At 33.0% G+C, this 16,628-nt stretch overlaps 1 protein-coding gene across 11 annotated transcripts in view; it reads right to left on the bottom strand.

The window, feature by feature from the left end:
* Positions 1-16,628, bottom strand: part of LOC136038539 (extended synaptotagmin-2-like) — a 210,858-nt gene that overhangs the window by 32,733 nt on the left and 161,497 nt on the right. For all 11 annotated transcript variants that reach the window (XM_065721656.1, XM_065721652.1, XM_065721659.1 and 8 more), the window contains 2 exons: positions 12,478-12,561; positions 5,839-5,935 (listed from right to left, as the gene is read on the bottom strand). In XM_065721656.1, the coding sequence (XP_065577728.1) occupies positions 5,839-5,935; positions 12,478-12,561 (181 nt within the window). The remainder of the gene's footprint in view (positions 1-5,838; positions 5,936-12,477; positions 12,562-16,628) is intronic.

Raw genomic sequence — 16,628 nt, 5'->3', positions numbered from 1 at the left:
TGATCTTAATGAAATTTGATATTTAGAAGGAATTCATGTCTCAGAGCTCTTATTTCAAGTCCCGACCAGATCTCTTGACATTGGAGGAGTTGGAGGGGGGAAATCCTGGAAAACACTTGGAGTGAAGGAATCGGGATGAAGCTTGGTGGATAGAATAAGCAAATGTCCTTGACACGTGATTGACGGAACCGTACTGGATTCGCTCTATTTGAGGTAGTTGGGGGGAGGGGTTCAGTGATTTGACGAGTTTGGTGCTTCTGGACGTGCTAGGACGATAAAATTGGTAGGCGTGTCAGGGAGCTGCACTAATTGACTTGATAAAGTCGTTTTCCCAGATTCGACCATCTAGGGGCTAAAAGGAGAGGAAAAATTAGAAAAATTAGGCATTTATAACATACGAGTGGGGGATCGGATCTTAATGAATTTTGATATTTAGAAGGACATCGTGACTCAGATCTCTTATTTTAAATCCTGACCGGCATTAAGCCTCTTATTTTCCTTTTAAATCAATCTATTGATTCATAGAATTTTGTTAGAGCTCATACCATATGATTTCTTGGCTCTTAGCTCTTCTTGCCTCGTCACAAGTGCCATATGAGCTCTTAGCTCTTGTTTTTTTTTCTTTTTTTCATTGTAACTTTTAGTTTAATTCTAACTAATTTCTCGTTTACTCTTTGTCGATGAATGTTTCCCCTTTTTATATAATACGTTTTATTTTAAATTTTCCTTTAGTTTTTCTTCTTTTCTGTTTCTCACTGGAAAATGTTTTTTATAATATTAGTTAAAAAGCAGTAGTTAAAAACTGCTATTAGTTAAAAAGCAGTAAAAAACAGTTAAAAAGCAGTAGTTAAAAACTGCTATTAGTTAAAAAAGCAGTAAAAAACAGTTAAAAAGCAGTAGTTAAAAACTGCTATTAGTTAAAAAGCAGTAAAAAACAGTTAAAAAACAGAGTGATAAAATTAAACATTAACTTAAATTTACTTAACTAAATTTACCTAACTTAAATTTAACATTAACTTAACAATTAACTTAAATTCATTTTCAATGTATTCTTTCTTGGTTTTGGAATTCAGCTATCATTTTCCTTTTCTGATGAGAGGATGTTCTGCTTTTTTGTTTTGTTTTTTCTAAACTAAGCTTTTGTCATATTTTTTTATCTCTTTTTTTATAGCTTATCTGACAGTTTTTTTCCGTTTTTGTTTAAAAAACATAAATAATACATTGCAGGCATATGACTTTTCACTTAGGCATTGCTAAAGTACTACCTCTGATACGTTATATTTTTAGTTTTTTAACAGTTTTTCTTTTTGCTTTTTCCGGTTTCTCACAAATTTTCCTTTTTACATTTTCCTCATTTTAATAGTATTTCTTAAAACCTTATTCTTGCGCTGAAGATGCTTTAATGGGTCTTTATTAAAACATCCTTATCTTTACATCATTTTGAATTTAGACTGTAAAGCTTCTTTAAAACTGCATTGTTAGAAATTGAATACTTAATAGAATTCCATAAGAGGACAGAATTATCAAAAACTCTTAGAGACTAGAGAGCAAAAATAGAGAGCAAATCTATCAATAGAGAGCAAAAATCCATTTGTTTATTAAAAGCTTAATTAGAGTGTCTATACCTTTCCATTATCATTCTTAGTTTTTACGTTTGGCCCATGGGTGTCAATTTAAGGGGAGAGGAGGGGGGCTATTTCCCTCTAGATTTATTGGCTCACTTGAATTTAAATAAAAAAGTACTGTTTTTTAGTATCAACACTCAAAGATACCTTTTTTGTTATTTTCATTGATAAAATAAAAAAATAACAAAATTGTCCCCATACATTTTGAAAAAATCCACTTTTCCCCTTCATTTTCGTGATTTGACAACTATGGTTTGGTCATTAGTTAAAATAACCAATAAATTATAAAAACATTTTACATAAATATATCTAAATATATAAAATCTTTACGTTTTTAATTGAATCATATTTTAAAAGCTGTTTAATTAATAGAAATTACCAAGAACAGTGAAAATGAGATCTGAGTGTTTGATACAACCAAATATGTCTTAAAAACTTAGGAAAAGAGAATTCAGTTTTAATGAAAGTTAAAACTGAATTTTTTTAAACTGACTTTTTAAAGTAATTTGAAAAACTGAATTTTCCTTTTAATTTGAAATTTTAAACCCCCGCATGCAGTTATGCAGTTTCAATAATTCACCATCAATAAATAAACAAACCCAAAGCGAACAGAAATTACAATAAATAACCGAGTCAAAAATAAAACGAGCAAAATTAATATGAGTAGGGCTCACAACCCACGTGCCTTCTCAAAACCAAAAACCACTTTACAGAAAGAAAAAACTAAAACAAACAAGTAAGGACTGACAGTTTAACATACATATACTGATATTAATTCTTTAAAGTCTTAATAATTTTTATTTATCAAAGGTAAAAAAAGATTAAAACACTTAAAATATATTTTGTTTTTAGTAAAGTGCAAATTACGTTCTGGTCTTCAGAAGGCATGGGGATGTCAACCCTACTCATGTTTATTTCTGCTCGGTTTGAATTTAACTCGATTATTTATTGTAATTTCTGTTCTTTTTGTGTTTTTTTTTTATTTATGGATGGTGATTTGTGGTAGTTTTACGCTTGGAAGATTATTCGACTTGATTTTTGCTCATTTTTGATTTAATGGAGGTCTTTACTTTTCTTTGAAAAACTTGTTTGTGGAAAAAATTTTTTTAATTAATTTCTGTTCGTTTTTTATTGAAATAGTCTTTTTCATGAAAAAGTTTACATCTTTTTGTTATTTTTTGTAAGAATATATAGTTTTGCTTGCTATTTGTATATTGGAGAAACTTTTTCAACAGTTTTTAATCTTGGCACAAAAAGTATTTGTTAATTAAATTTTATACCTCCTCAAGTTGACCTAAAAATAAAACATATATTTTCATTCTCAAAAGATTCTGTCTATTCTCTTTGACAACCTGGATATACTTACACTCTTTTTGTTTATTTAAATTGTAAGAGCAGAAGTAGTAATAGTAGTAACCCCAAAAATTCCAAGTTAATACCCCCAATTATTCTCAATACAATGCTGAGGTATCTTATTGGCAACTGTAAACACAACGCGTTTTAGTTTTAGCTTTGAAGCAAAGTATAATGGGCCAATTGCATATTTGTGGGGGATTGACATGCCCAATATTCCTAAAGACATAGTTGCTGGACCATTCTACTATGCTGAACAAAATGTCTGTCTAAAAAATTTGACTGAATGTATTTCGAAAATGAATGGGCTTGAAAGAAGGGTTGCTTGTCCTCCCATCTCTTTTTACTGTGGATTTTTTTTTTTTTCAAATTCATCAAAATAGAAGCCGAGATCAAAACAAACAGTTACCTAAAGGAAATGTATTTGGACAATATATTTAGTTTTACAAAATGATGTAAAGGACAAAATGTCATTTGCGCTTTATTGAAAAACAACGAGATTTTGATCAGTAATTTTGTTGATCATGAATTTGAAAAAAAAAATGAAGCACTAGTCAAGCCCAAGCAAACAAAACCAAGCCTACAACAAATACATCCATGATAATAAATATACTTTTATTGTTTAAGAAAAACACATATTTCTGTCACTATTATTGCTTTTCATTCCACTCAATTCATAAATATGGAAAATCAATAGCCAAATAAAACTTTAAAACGACAATTTACATTTTTGGAGAATTCTATTTCATTTTCACTCAAACGCAAATGACCTCTAACAAGGACTTGAGAGGGGCATATCAATGGCGTCAATCCACCAAAATGATAGAGGGGATTTTGTTTTTAAGGTCTAGAGGAGAGAGCCGTATTTATTCTTCATTGAACATAAAACATAAAAGGCATTTTTCAAAGGCAGATACCAAAAGGAGTGTTTTCAAAGTCTAGGGGGGATACATTACAGAGGAGACATTTTTCCAGCCCCGTGCCTATCTTCCTCTTTTGAGAGACGAATGTTGCTGGTCAATTTCGGTCTGAAGCTGGACTATTGGGGTTCTCACGAAGGGGGAAAGCAATACTGAACACCTTAACACTACCAAGGAGGGCTCTTCTAAAAAGGGGGAAAAAGAGATAGGCAAGTCTCGAAACACCACGCTTGAGGGGGCACGAACAGCCAAGCGATAATTGATGCTACATTTTTTCTACTTTTTTTAGGCGGGAAGGCAATGGGTCTTTGTGCCCTGAGCCTAGACTTAGGTATGTGAACCCACCCATAATAAGAATGATACCTGACTTTAGTTTTTTTCTTGATTCAATTCCTGTTTGTTTTTTAATTGACAAGGTTTATTATATGACCTTTGCAGGAACATTTATAATGTTTCTTTCAAAAATTTTTTGCTTAAGGTTTATGTTGTCTGTGAAAAATACAATTTTCTAACAAGCATCTGTATCTTCCACCGAAAATACAAGATACTTATATAATTGAACTCAAAAATTTCAGATCTATTCACTGAACGAGAATTATGATCTTACTTAGATTTTTACTTGGAGATAATTTCATATCTATCTTAATTGTTTCAGATCTATCAATTCGCCAAGCGAGAATTATGATCTTGCTTAGATTTTTACTTGGAGATAAACTAAACATGCTTAACAAATTGAAAAAATTTGTTATTTTTACGAGTGTCCGTCACACTTTCAATATATTTTTCCGTCTAAAAAAAAAACACACAAAAAAGAAATCAAACTTCAAAAATTAAACTTGGCAGACAGACAACACTGAATCTCAGCTATCAAATAAAAGCATAAACTGTCAACTTAAGTTGAAAAATAAAAATCAGAGGAATGGAGAAAAATAGTATTAAAAACTTGCACATAGAACACCAGCGTAAAGAACTAAAATATTGGAGTTTAAATCTTACGCAAAATATGAATTAAAAAATCTGAATTTCTATCATTGCTGCCTTTTATGCAATGCTCTTCTAAACCAGTTTCACACTGAAAAAAGTTGTTTTCGATTTTTACAAACAGATGTTAGGATTGTATTCATAAATAAGAAAAAAATTAGTGTGAATTATATTTATCCTGGATTATCGTATTTTACGAGGACAGTGATTGTAGTGGTCAAATATGTGAATTTATCAGATGTTTTCTAGGTGAATTGTCTACGGATAATTTTAGGCATCCGTCTAACTGACCATATTACAAGCAGTAATCCTTTGTCAAACAAACATCTATGACTTGTATTCTTTTCCTTTTTAAATAAGAAATATACTAAAACAATATCTATCCTAATATTTGTATTTAAAAACATTCAAAATCATTAATGATTATTCCTTTGATAAAAATCATAGGAATAGAGAAGAATAGCATTCAGAACTTGCACATAGAATCCGACTCACTGACCATATTACAAACAGTAAGCTATACAAAAATGCGGTTCTATCCCATTTTCTAAGGCTTTAATGAGAAAGGTTGAAAGGGCTAAGACACGTTCTGCGAATGAATGATGGCAGAGTGCCAACGATTATCCTTTTAGCCAGCCATTTAGGACCAAACAAAATGCAGGTCACCCCCAAATTGGGAGGAAGGAGGTCGTAAGAAATTATTTAAGGGATATTGAGTCTTCTCGGGAGGGTGCAAAGAGGGAGGCTTTAAATAGAAGGGTATGGAGAAGGTTGTACAGACCTTGGGAGGCTTCGTGCTGCAGTGAGTTGTTAGTAGTAATAGTATCGTATTTTGACCTTTCACCTATTAGAATTAAATAAATATCAAATAATGCCAAATTCTTTAGAGAATATAGTCCTTGTTCAATTGAAAGCTTAAAAGAGAAAAAATAAATAAAAAAGAAAGCTAAAAAAGTCACCTCTGTTTTCCTCTTTCCACTTTCCTTTTTATCCGGCAAGAGGTACAATTTGACGTATGGATCTGGCAAATCGGTTGGATCAGGGATTGGCAACTTCCTAAAATAAAACAAATTTTACAAAAAAAGAAATGAAAGAAAAGAAGGTTTATGTAGATAGAAAAAAGGAATTGGGGGAAACGTTAATCAGTTTGAAGCTTATTTGCAAGAAGATGGTCTGCTAGAAACTGACTTATGTTTCTCGTATGAAGAAGGTATTCCAATTAGTTTGTATTTAGTCAAGTGTGATTGTATATATCCTGCTTTAATGTTTGGAACTCTATATAAGGTTGATAACTTAAACAATACAGCAATTTGAAATTTCAGATTATAATCTGATCGTTAAACAAGAAGAATATTATCAGAATTTGGAGTAACATTTAGCCTTTCAGCAATAGGGTATTTTATTAGAACAAGTATTTTATTAATATTTTTTAATAATGCAAAGTTAGATTGATGGAGTCAGTTACATCTACGTAGATGAGACTAAGACAGATATGAGAATTCAAATCCAAAGTGCTATTAGACAAATACTAAGTCTGAAAATAAAATAAAATCCACTTGAAATTCAAGTAGAAAATCAACAAGTGGACTCTTTATTTGTAAATATTCCAATTTGTTTACTTGTAATAATTAGTAAATTTTAAAATATCCGTAAGTGACACATTTATATCCTTTAAAATATTTTCCCTTTGAAGTACCAAGGGCATCAGAATGAAAATACTTTTTTCCCCTGAAACCACCTTAGGTGTCTTCACAGCTGAAAACCACAATTTTTTTTAGATTTTTCTTCGAGTTGTTGTTCGTTGCTGTGTCTTGACTTGTCTATAGATATACTTTCCTGATTTCCAAACTTAGTAAATACCCCTCTTTTTAGAAATTTCCTAATAAATCAATAGGAAATTAAATTCACTGGAGAGTAAGAGCAGAAATTTGACGGGTAGTTTTTTTTGTGGACACTAGCGTCAGTTCCCGCTCTTATAAGTAACCCATACTCTTTGAAGTTTTTGCTATTAATTCTTCCCACCAATTGCAATCGTAGAATTACACTCAATTATTGAAATCTATTAAAATAATTACTGTTATTGCTATTATGGCAACTTCATAGTACCCTTTTGTACCCTTCCATAGTACCATAGTACCCTTCATAGTAATTGCCTTATAGCAATTTTTGGTGTGTTATTTTCCGGCTCTCATACGTTTTTAATGTATAGATTCTTAACATATAGATTCTTATATAAATTCTTATTGTATAGATTCTAATGTATAGATTCTTAAGGTTTATGTTCCCTCTGCAATTTTCAGTTGGTTTATTTTTCGGCTCTCATACGTTTTTAATGTACAGATTCTTAATGTGTTGATTCTTTTATATAGATTCTTAATGTACAGACTCTTATGTATAGATTCTTAATGTATGGATTCTTAGATTCTTAAGGTTTATGTTCTTTCTGCAATTTTTGGTGTGTTATTTTTCGGCTCTCATACGTTTTTAATGTATAGATACTTATAGATTTTTATGCATAATTTCTTAAGCTATAGGTTCTTAATGTATATATTCTTAAGGATTATGTTCCCTCTGCAATTTCTGGTTAGTTATTTTTCGGTTCTAATACGTTTTTAATGTATAGATTCTAAATGTATAAATTCTTATATAGATCCTCAAAGATTATTATATATAGATTCTTAAGGTTTCTGTACCCTCTGTAATTTTTGGTGTGTTATTTTTCGGCTCTCAAACGTTATTAATGTATATATTTTTAATGTGTAGATTCTTAATGTATAGATTCTAATGTATAGATCCTTAGATTCTTGAGGTGTATGTTCCCTCTGCAATTTTTGGTGTTTGTATTTAGTTTTTGTATTTAGTGTTTGGTGTTTTGCAATTTTTGGTGTTTGCATAAGGAAAAAAACATAGGTGCTACCCATGCAAACGATATTTTCGTTGCTGTTAAAGATGGGGGTGGGAATTTCCAGTGTTTAATACTGGAAGGTTCAGCAGTAAAATTTTCTTTCAGTCCTCCACCATCTTTGAGGAGTTTGACGCTTTTTTAAAATATCCAAATTTTTTTCTCAATAAACTTTTGATATTAAACTGCATCTATATAGTTATCATTCTTAAATCAGCTTCAAATAAAACAATTCTCATAAGAAATCTTTTTTCAAACCCGTTTTTAAACTTCGGTTACTATTGGGCTGCCGTTCGCACTAAACTAAGTTGCAGCTATGGCAGCAATCATATCCTTTGACGCCTACAGAGAATACTATAGGACCAGCACTTGAATTGTTAAAATACAATCCTGACGAAGCTAAACTCTGTTTCTTAAAATGAGAAAAATACAGAAAATCCTGATCAGAATTTCTGTTCAAATCATACAAAGGTCCATAAATTTAAGGAAAACCAACGAAAACGCTAAGATATTACGACCGCTATGACCAAGAGAGTGTAGTTAAACTTTGATAAACAAAAAGGTTATTTTATTTTCTAAATAACGCAACCACAGTGTACAAAAATTTTTCAAATTTTTCAAATTATTTCAAATTTACCGTTCCCAAGATACTGATAAGTATTTTTTTTTAGTTACGGATTCTTGAAGTTAAGAATACTGATCTTTTTTTTTAAAGAATCTTTGCCTTTGCTTATTTTACTCACAAATATATAAGAGTAAATAATACCGCATTCAAATTTTTCATATCAAAACTTTAATATCAAAATATTGGCACCTGTCATTAGGTTGGTATTGATATTTTCTCCAAAAAATATAGAATCCATAAATGTTAGGAGTGAACAATGAATCTAAACTTGAATTATTAAAAGATGATCTTAAATCTAAAAAAGATCACTTTGTCACCTATACTTGAATTACTGACAAACAATCCTAACCAATATACGCCTTAGACAGACCACTTTAGAAAATAAACCTACACTTGAATTATTAAAAGACAAACTTGACAAGACTAAACTACAGTAAGACGATTTTCTTGGATCTTTCCTTGAAAAACACTCCAACAAATGCATCAATCATTTCTTGTAGAAGACATCCAAAAATTCAAGTTTTCTAGAAAAATTAAAACTTTTTTGTTGTCTGTTTTGTTCGGGTTGGAGATGATCTTGAGTCCAATTTCGATGTTTCTTAATGGTTTTCTCACAGCTCGTAGTAAACTCTAGCACAATAGCATAATTTAAGACTGCAAGTTACGTTCCCCTAATCTTATGGAGCAAACTTTGCCTTTAACTTAGGTGGCTTTCAAGTAGACTCATGTTCTACCTAAATTTTACGTTATTTTACAACTACTACTACTAACAACTCACCGCAGCACCAAGCCACATGAGACCAACACAGCTACGCACGCTCCTCCTCCATTACAATCTATTCAGAGTCTCCCTCTTTACACCCTCCCAAGAAGTTCCCATTTCCTTTAATTATTTCTTTATGACATCCTTCATCTGCAGAACGTGGCCTAGCCATCTCAACCTTTCTTTCCTTATAGCCTAGAAAGCGGGATTGAATCACATTTTTCGTACAGCCAACTGTTCGAAATACGATCAATCAGCGGGGTACACAGAACAATCCGTAGGCAATTTCTCTGGAAAATATTTAGTAAATCTTCATCCACTTTTCCAACCGCCCATACTTCAGAGCCATACTTGACGACTGTCATCACCGTACCTTCCAATATTCTAATCTTGGTTTGCAGACTTATTTCCTATTCTTCCAAACTTATTTTCTAGATGAGCAATTAATAAAATTTGGATAATATATTTTAAATATTTTTCCTAGAGCCTTTCTCGTTTGGTCGCAACTTAAATCTTCATATCCACCCCACATTCATAAGCAAGCTTCCCGAACGGTTCCCTTGAGGGGATTGTATCAGAGGAGGATTATGATGGTTTGATTTTTACGTTAGCCTAGTGTGCAAGGAGTTGTTTAAGTTTAAAAGGTTATCCGCGTCGCAACTTAACCACTTAGCATAAAGAATTACTTACTTAGTGTGTCAGCCACTTAATTCAAAACATTATAAAATCGAAATAGCTGACATTGATCCAAATCCTGTAACGAACAATCATCCTGGAATAGGAAAACCTTACATACGAATATACATTTCATCGATATCGCTCTCCTGCGTAGATCCCTCTACGTAGGGTTCAAGGTTAAGCGGGATGATCATTCTATGGAAGAATTTTTCATAGGGGAAGGGATTTTTCCATGAGCGTGGTGCCAGATTTCCCAGCATTATTTAAAAAATGATTTAAAATTAAACAAAAAATTTTTTCAACTGATCATATGGAGTAACATTAAAATTTAAAACGAACCGAAAATATTAAGTATATGAGGGGAGTCGCCTCTCATCAATAGCTCGATCTTACGCTAAAATTTATTTTTAACTTTAAAAGATGTTATTATTCTAGCCTATTTAAGGTTATTAAATATTCTATTCAGGCTGTTAAATGTTCTATTCAGGTTATTAAATATTACATTCAGGCTATTAAATATAATAATTAAACATAATTCAGGTTATTCTATACATTTTAGTTAGCTAAAAGTCATCTCTTTTAACATTTTCGTAGAATTCTAAAATTTAGTCCAGAAATCTGAAATTTCAGCTAGAACCTCGTAGAGTTCTGTAATTTAAGGTATTTGTTACAGGGACATTGGGATCAGGATCCCAAGAGAACCAGAATACCTAGAGAAATACCTAGAAACAGAAATAGCTAAAGAACCAGAAATACCTAGTCGAAATATGAAAAGATTTATTTGTCTAGGATACAATTTCCCTTCTCCAGCCAAACACTCATGCGCAAACACTGAACTTTGGATAATGACAATCATGCAATTGACAATTAAGCCCCTACAAAGATATTTCAAATTTGGGAGGATATATATGTATACATATATATATATATATATATATATATCCTGGCCGAGTTGGTTGGTGCGCTGGATTCGGGATCCTTTGTCTGAGAGGACGAGGGTTCGAATCCCAGTGTACCCAATTCTTCAGTTGGGACGGGGGTCAGTGGCGTGACTCTGTAAGCTTAGCCAGAGTCGACCCAGCTCTAAATGGGTACCCGGAAAAATCTGGGGAAGGTAAACAGGAAGGGTGTGCGAAAGCACAGGATGGCTGGCCCCCAACCCCCCATTGCACTTCCTGGCTGAAGGGCCATGAAACGGAGATCAGCACCGCCGGTAGGGACTGTAAAGTCTAATGCCGTATCCTTTACCTTTTTTTTATATATATATATATATATATATATATATATATATATATATATATATATATATATATATATATATATATATATATATAGCAGCATGAGCTCATTTATTAAAAAATCAAAATCCTTAAGCTGCAAAAATCAGTCAGAGTAATCCAGGAAAACATAAGCCTAAATATGCGATTTTTCGGGGTTTTATCTTTAAATATGAAGTAAATGAAATCCTTTGTCCGACTGGATAGGGGTTCGAGTCTTAATTCCACTCGCTATTTGGTTTGAAGTGGGGGTCAGTGGCGTGGCTCTGGAAGCTCAGCCAGAGTCGACCCAGCTCTAAATGGGAGCCTGGAGAAATCAGGGTGTGCGAAAGCACAGGATGGCTGGACACCAGCCCCCTCCCCATTACAGTTCCTGACTAAAGAGTTATGAAACAGAAATCAGAACCATACGGACTTTGAAGTCCAATGCCGTACTCTTTACCTTTATCAAGTACATGAAACAAAATGTGTTTGCCCTCTGGACCCATTTAGCTCAATTCTTACTTGAAAGCCAGGATTTAGCAAATTTTCTTTAGGATGTTTCAAAATTGTGAAGTTTTATGACGGCATTCTCGTCAGTGTTGCCGATTTGAATAATGAAAATAAATAAGCAAAAATAATAATTTGAATTCGACAATGCTTTTCCTGAAAACATTAAAGCATTAAAAATCAGGTGATCCCCAAAGACAACTACACCTTCAAAGAAAATTTCCGCTTTCTTAAGTTGCTTGGTACCAAATGTTTTTGCTTATTTTTCACCACTTGATTTCTTCAAATTTTGTACCGGCTGCTACGGTGCGAAATTCGGTACCCGGTGCTACCAAAAAAAATGCATAATATTTTATGTATAATAGGCCTACCTTAAGTTGCCTTAATATCTTACCCTTAAGTTATATTTCGAGCAATTAAGGATAGGAATCCTGTTTATACTAAATCCTTCTCCATCTAGAAATATTTTCAGGCACCCATAGAAATCAGGGGCGTCAATTCACGAAAATAAAGCATGGGGTATGTTTTATAGTCAAAGGGGGAGGGGGATATTGTTGATTTTTCAGTTTTTTCAAAGAAAATACCAAAAGAAGTGAAAATCTTAAAAAAGCTACGTTTCAAAACTTAGGAGGGAGGGACGAACAAATCTTCCCCTGTCCCCCTCCCAATTGGCAATCCTGCTTAGACATACTGAAAGTTTGGACAAGATACACAACCTGAGATATACTAAGAACTGTAGGAACTGGCCTGTTATATACTAAGAACTCTAATAAATATAGCAACACAAGAATTTTGCAACAAGCTGGAACCTCAAACCTGAGTGAACAACGACGAGGGATAAAGATGAGGAAAAGGGATACTCACTCCGCTTGATGGACGACTACAATGAATTTTTGTCTGCTTGTGCTGTAACGAAGGGTCAACTGAACACGACCACAGTGGCCTTCACTGAAAAAAAAAACAATAATCACGGATTTCTAATAGATGAAATCAGACCCTTCTTTAATCATTTAACATTATCCCAAGATCAAGTTGTGAAAAGTATGAAGGTCTAAAAAATTCCAAGATGTCAAATAATAATGTAAAAAATTATGAGATGTATAGGACGTCAAAGATGTCAATTTACTTAATATGCCTTTTAAGGGGAATGTTTGTTATATATACGTTTCCCGAGATTCAAAGCTCGTAACTGAAATCCTTAGATCACGGAGAAAATCGCAAAGAGTAGTAATAAGACAATGGCGACACTTGCCACTTATGAAGAAAATTGCAGCTTCTTTTGCTAGGTATTTACCTTTCCTTATATTTCCCATTTTTTTAATAGTAATCTTTAATCGCTGATATATATATATATATATATATATATATATATATATATATATATATATATATATATATATATATATATATATATATATATATATATATATATATATATATATATATATATATTACACATACAGAATTGCAATCATTTCCGTTTTCGTTGATCGTATATTTGAAATCCCGAATCTGTAATAGTTTAGAAACAACTTTGGGCTATATATTTGCACATCAGGGGGGTGGGGGTAAAGCATAGCATATATTAAATACGTAAACTAACCATTGCAGTATTTAATATATGCTAAGCTTTACCCCCCCCCCCCCCCTTAATGTGCAAATATATAATAATTCCATAACTCCATAACGGTGAGTTTGCGGTAATTTTGCAAGAGAGAAAAGATATTCCAAAAGTTAAAATGCATCTATTAACAATAGTTTCGTGACCCAAAACAATTGTTCAGGTAATAGGAACATTGTCCTTTATATATATATATATATATATATATATATATATATATATATATATATATATATATATATATATATATATATATATATATATATATATATATATATATATATATATATATATATATATATATATATATATATGTATGTATAATTCGTCCTAGTCGAGTGGTTAGCAAGCCAAACTTGGAATCCTTTGTCTGTGAGAGCAGGGGTTCGTGTCCCGGTGTCACTGGTTATTTGCTTTGGAACAGAATTCAATGTTATGACTCCAGCTCTAAATAAGTACCACGAGAAACATGGGGATGGTAAAAAGGACGGGTGTGCAAAAGCACTGGATGGCTAGCCTCAAAACCCCCATTGCACTTCCTGGCTTAAGAGCCATATTATTAGCTAAGCAGCCATACTTTAAAAAGGTTAAAGTTATGGAACAATGAGAAGGTGTTAGAAGAAGTTTGCCTTTGGTTATGTCATTATCAACCTAAACATTTGCATACATTTGCATATTAGGAGGGGGGCAAAGTATAGTGGGTATACATGCCTTATGTATTAGGTACGATTTTTCCGCCAATTATGAAATAGGAGTTGTTTTCTAACTTCACAGTGTCCTAATACTTTACCTCCAGCCCTCCCCCCATAATGTGCACATTTATAGCCCAATTTATAAAAGGCTCAAATTATGGATTAGTTAGAAGAAAGTGTTAGAAGAGGTTCACCCGCAGCCGTGACATTATCAGGCTTCACAGACTATCATGGACTTCATGACACAAAGGGCTTAAATTATGGAATAACCAAAAAAATATGCTATAAGAAGTTACTCTGCGGTTATGTCATTATCAGGCTTCACAGACTATTACGAACTTCATGACACAAAAGGCTTAAATTATGGAACAACGCAGGAAAAGATGCTAGAAGAAGTTACCCTGCGGTTATGTCATTATTAGGCTTGAAGGAAGACCGTGAACTTCATGATGAAATGCTTAAATTGTGGATAAGTAAGAAGAAAGTGTTACAAGAGGTTCACCTGCGGCCATGACATTATCAGGCTTCACAGACTATCATGGACTTCATGACACAAAGGGCTTAAATTATGGAATAACCAAAAAAAAATATGCTATAAGAAGTTACTCTGCGGTTATGTCATTATCAGGCTTCACAGACTATTACGCTTCATGACACAAAAGGCTTAAATTATGGAACAACGCAGGAAAAGATGCTAGAAGTAGTTACCCTGCGGTTATGTCATTATTAGGCTTGAAGGAAGACCGTGAACTTCATGATGAAATGCTTGAATTGTGGATAAGTAAGAAGAAAGTGTTACAAGAGGTTCACCTGCGGCCATGACATTATCAGGCTTCACAGACTATCATGGACTTCATGACACAAAAGGCTTAAATTATGGATTAGTAAGAAGAAAGTGTTAGAAGAGGTTGACCTGCGGTTATGACATTATCAGGCTTCACAGACTATCATGGACTTCATGACACAAAAGGCTTAAATTATGGAACAACGCAGGAAAAGATGCTAGAAGAAGTTACCCTGCGGTTATGTCATTATTAGGCTTGAAGGAAGACCGTGAACTTCATGATGAAATGCTTAAATTGTGGATAAGTAAGAAGAAAGTGTTACAAGGGGTTCGCCTGCTGCCATGACATTATCAGGCTTCACAGACTATCATGGACTTCATGACACAAAAGGCTTAAATTATGGATTAGTAAGAAGAAAGTGTTAGAAGAGGTTGACCTGCGGTCATGACATTATCAGGCTTCACAGACTATCATGGACTTCATGACATGAAAGACTTATATGGAATAACCAGGAAAAGATGCTAGAAGAAATTACTCTGCAATTGTGTCATTATCAGGCTTTACAGGCTATTATGAACTTCATGATACAAAAGGCTTAAATTATGGAACAACGCAGGAAAAGATGCTAGAAGAAGTTACCCTGCGGTTATGTCATTATTAGGCTTGAAGGAAGACCGTGAACTTCATGATGAAATGCTTAAATTGTGGATAAGTAAGAAGAAAGTGTTACAAGAGGTTCACCTGCTGCCATGACATTATCAGGCTTCACAGACTATCATGGACTTCATGACACAAAAGGCTTAAATTATGGATTAGTAAGAAGAAAGTGTTAGAAGAGGTTGACCTGCGGTCATGACATTATCAGGCTTCACAGACTATCATGGACTTCATGACATGAAAGGCTTATATGGAATAACCAGGAAAAGATGCTAGAAGAAGTTACTCTGCAATTGTGTCATTATCAGGCTTCACAGGCTATTATGAACTTCATGACACAAAAGGCTTAAATTATGGAATAACCAGGAAAAGGTGCTAGAAGAAGTTACCCTGCGGTTATGTCATTATCAGGCTTCACGCACTGTCATGGACTTTATGACAAAAAAAAAGTTTAATCTATGAAATAGTCAGAAGAAGGTGTTGGCACGAGTTCGTCTGTAGTCGCGTAATTATCAGGTTTAAGCTTCATAACAAAAAGACTTATTTTAAGGACCGATCTGAAAACGGTATTAACGTGCCGCCGTGCCATTATTAGGCTTCAAGGACTATGATGAGCAATTCTGGTAACTCTTTTAAATGTTATGTTACTCCAATCAGATAATTATTCAAGTTAATTTTAAAATAAGTCTAATTTTAAAATAATTGAAATATTTCTACCACTTCAGGATTAAATTATTACAATTGTTGTTGTTACAACATTATGAGCATTTTATGAAACATATTTTATTAGTATTTCAGCTAATATAGGATTTCAATAAGTCTAATTTTATATTAGAAAATAGGATTAAAATAAATCTAATTTTAGAATAATTGAAATATTTCTACCACTTCAATATTAAATTATTACATCTGTGGTTGTTACAACACAAACGGAATGTTATGAAACATATTTTATTATTATTTCAGCTAATATAGGATTTCAGATAACTAAAATTATAATGCTTGTAACCTGAAGAAGGTATTCCCAATTTATAATACTTCTAAAATGTGTCATAGAGCAAGTTTGGAATAGCTCTAAATAAATACCGCGAGAAATCTGGGGATGGTGAAAAGGAGGGGTGTACAAAAGCACTGGATGGCTAGCCCCCAAGCCCCCATTGCAGTTCCTGGATTAAGAGCCATATTATTAGCTAAACAGCAAGACTTTAAAAAGTTAAAGTTATGGAATAATGAGCAGGTGTTAGAAGAAGTTTGCCTGTC

Source organism: Artemia franciscana, chromosome 18, assembly GCF_032884065.1.
Source record: "Artemia franciscana chromosome 18, ASM3288406v1, whole genome shotgun sequence".
NCBI lineage: Eukaryota > Metazoa > Arthropoda > Branchiopoda > Anostraca > Artemiidae > Artemia > Artemia franciscana.
Note: the sequence above shows the minus strand (reverse complement) of the source record. Positions and strands in the feature narration are given on the sequence as shown.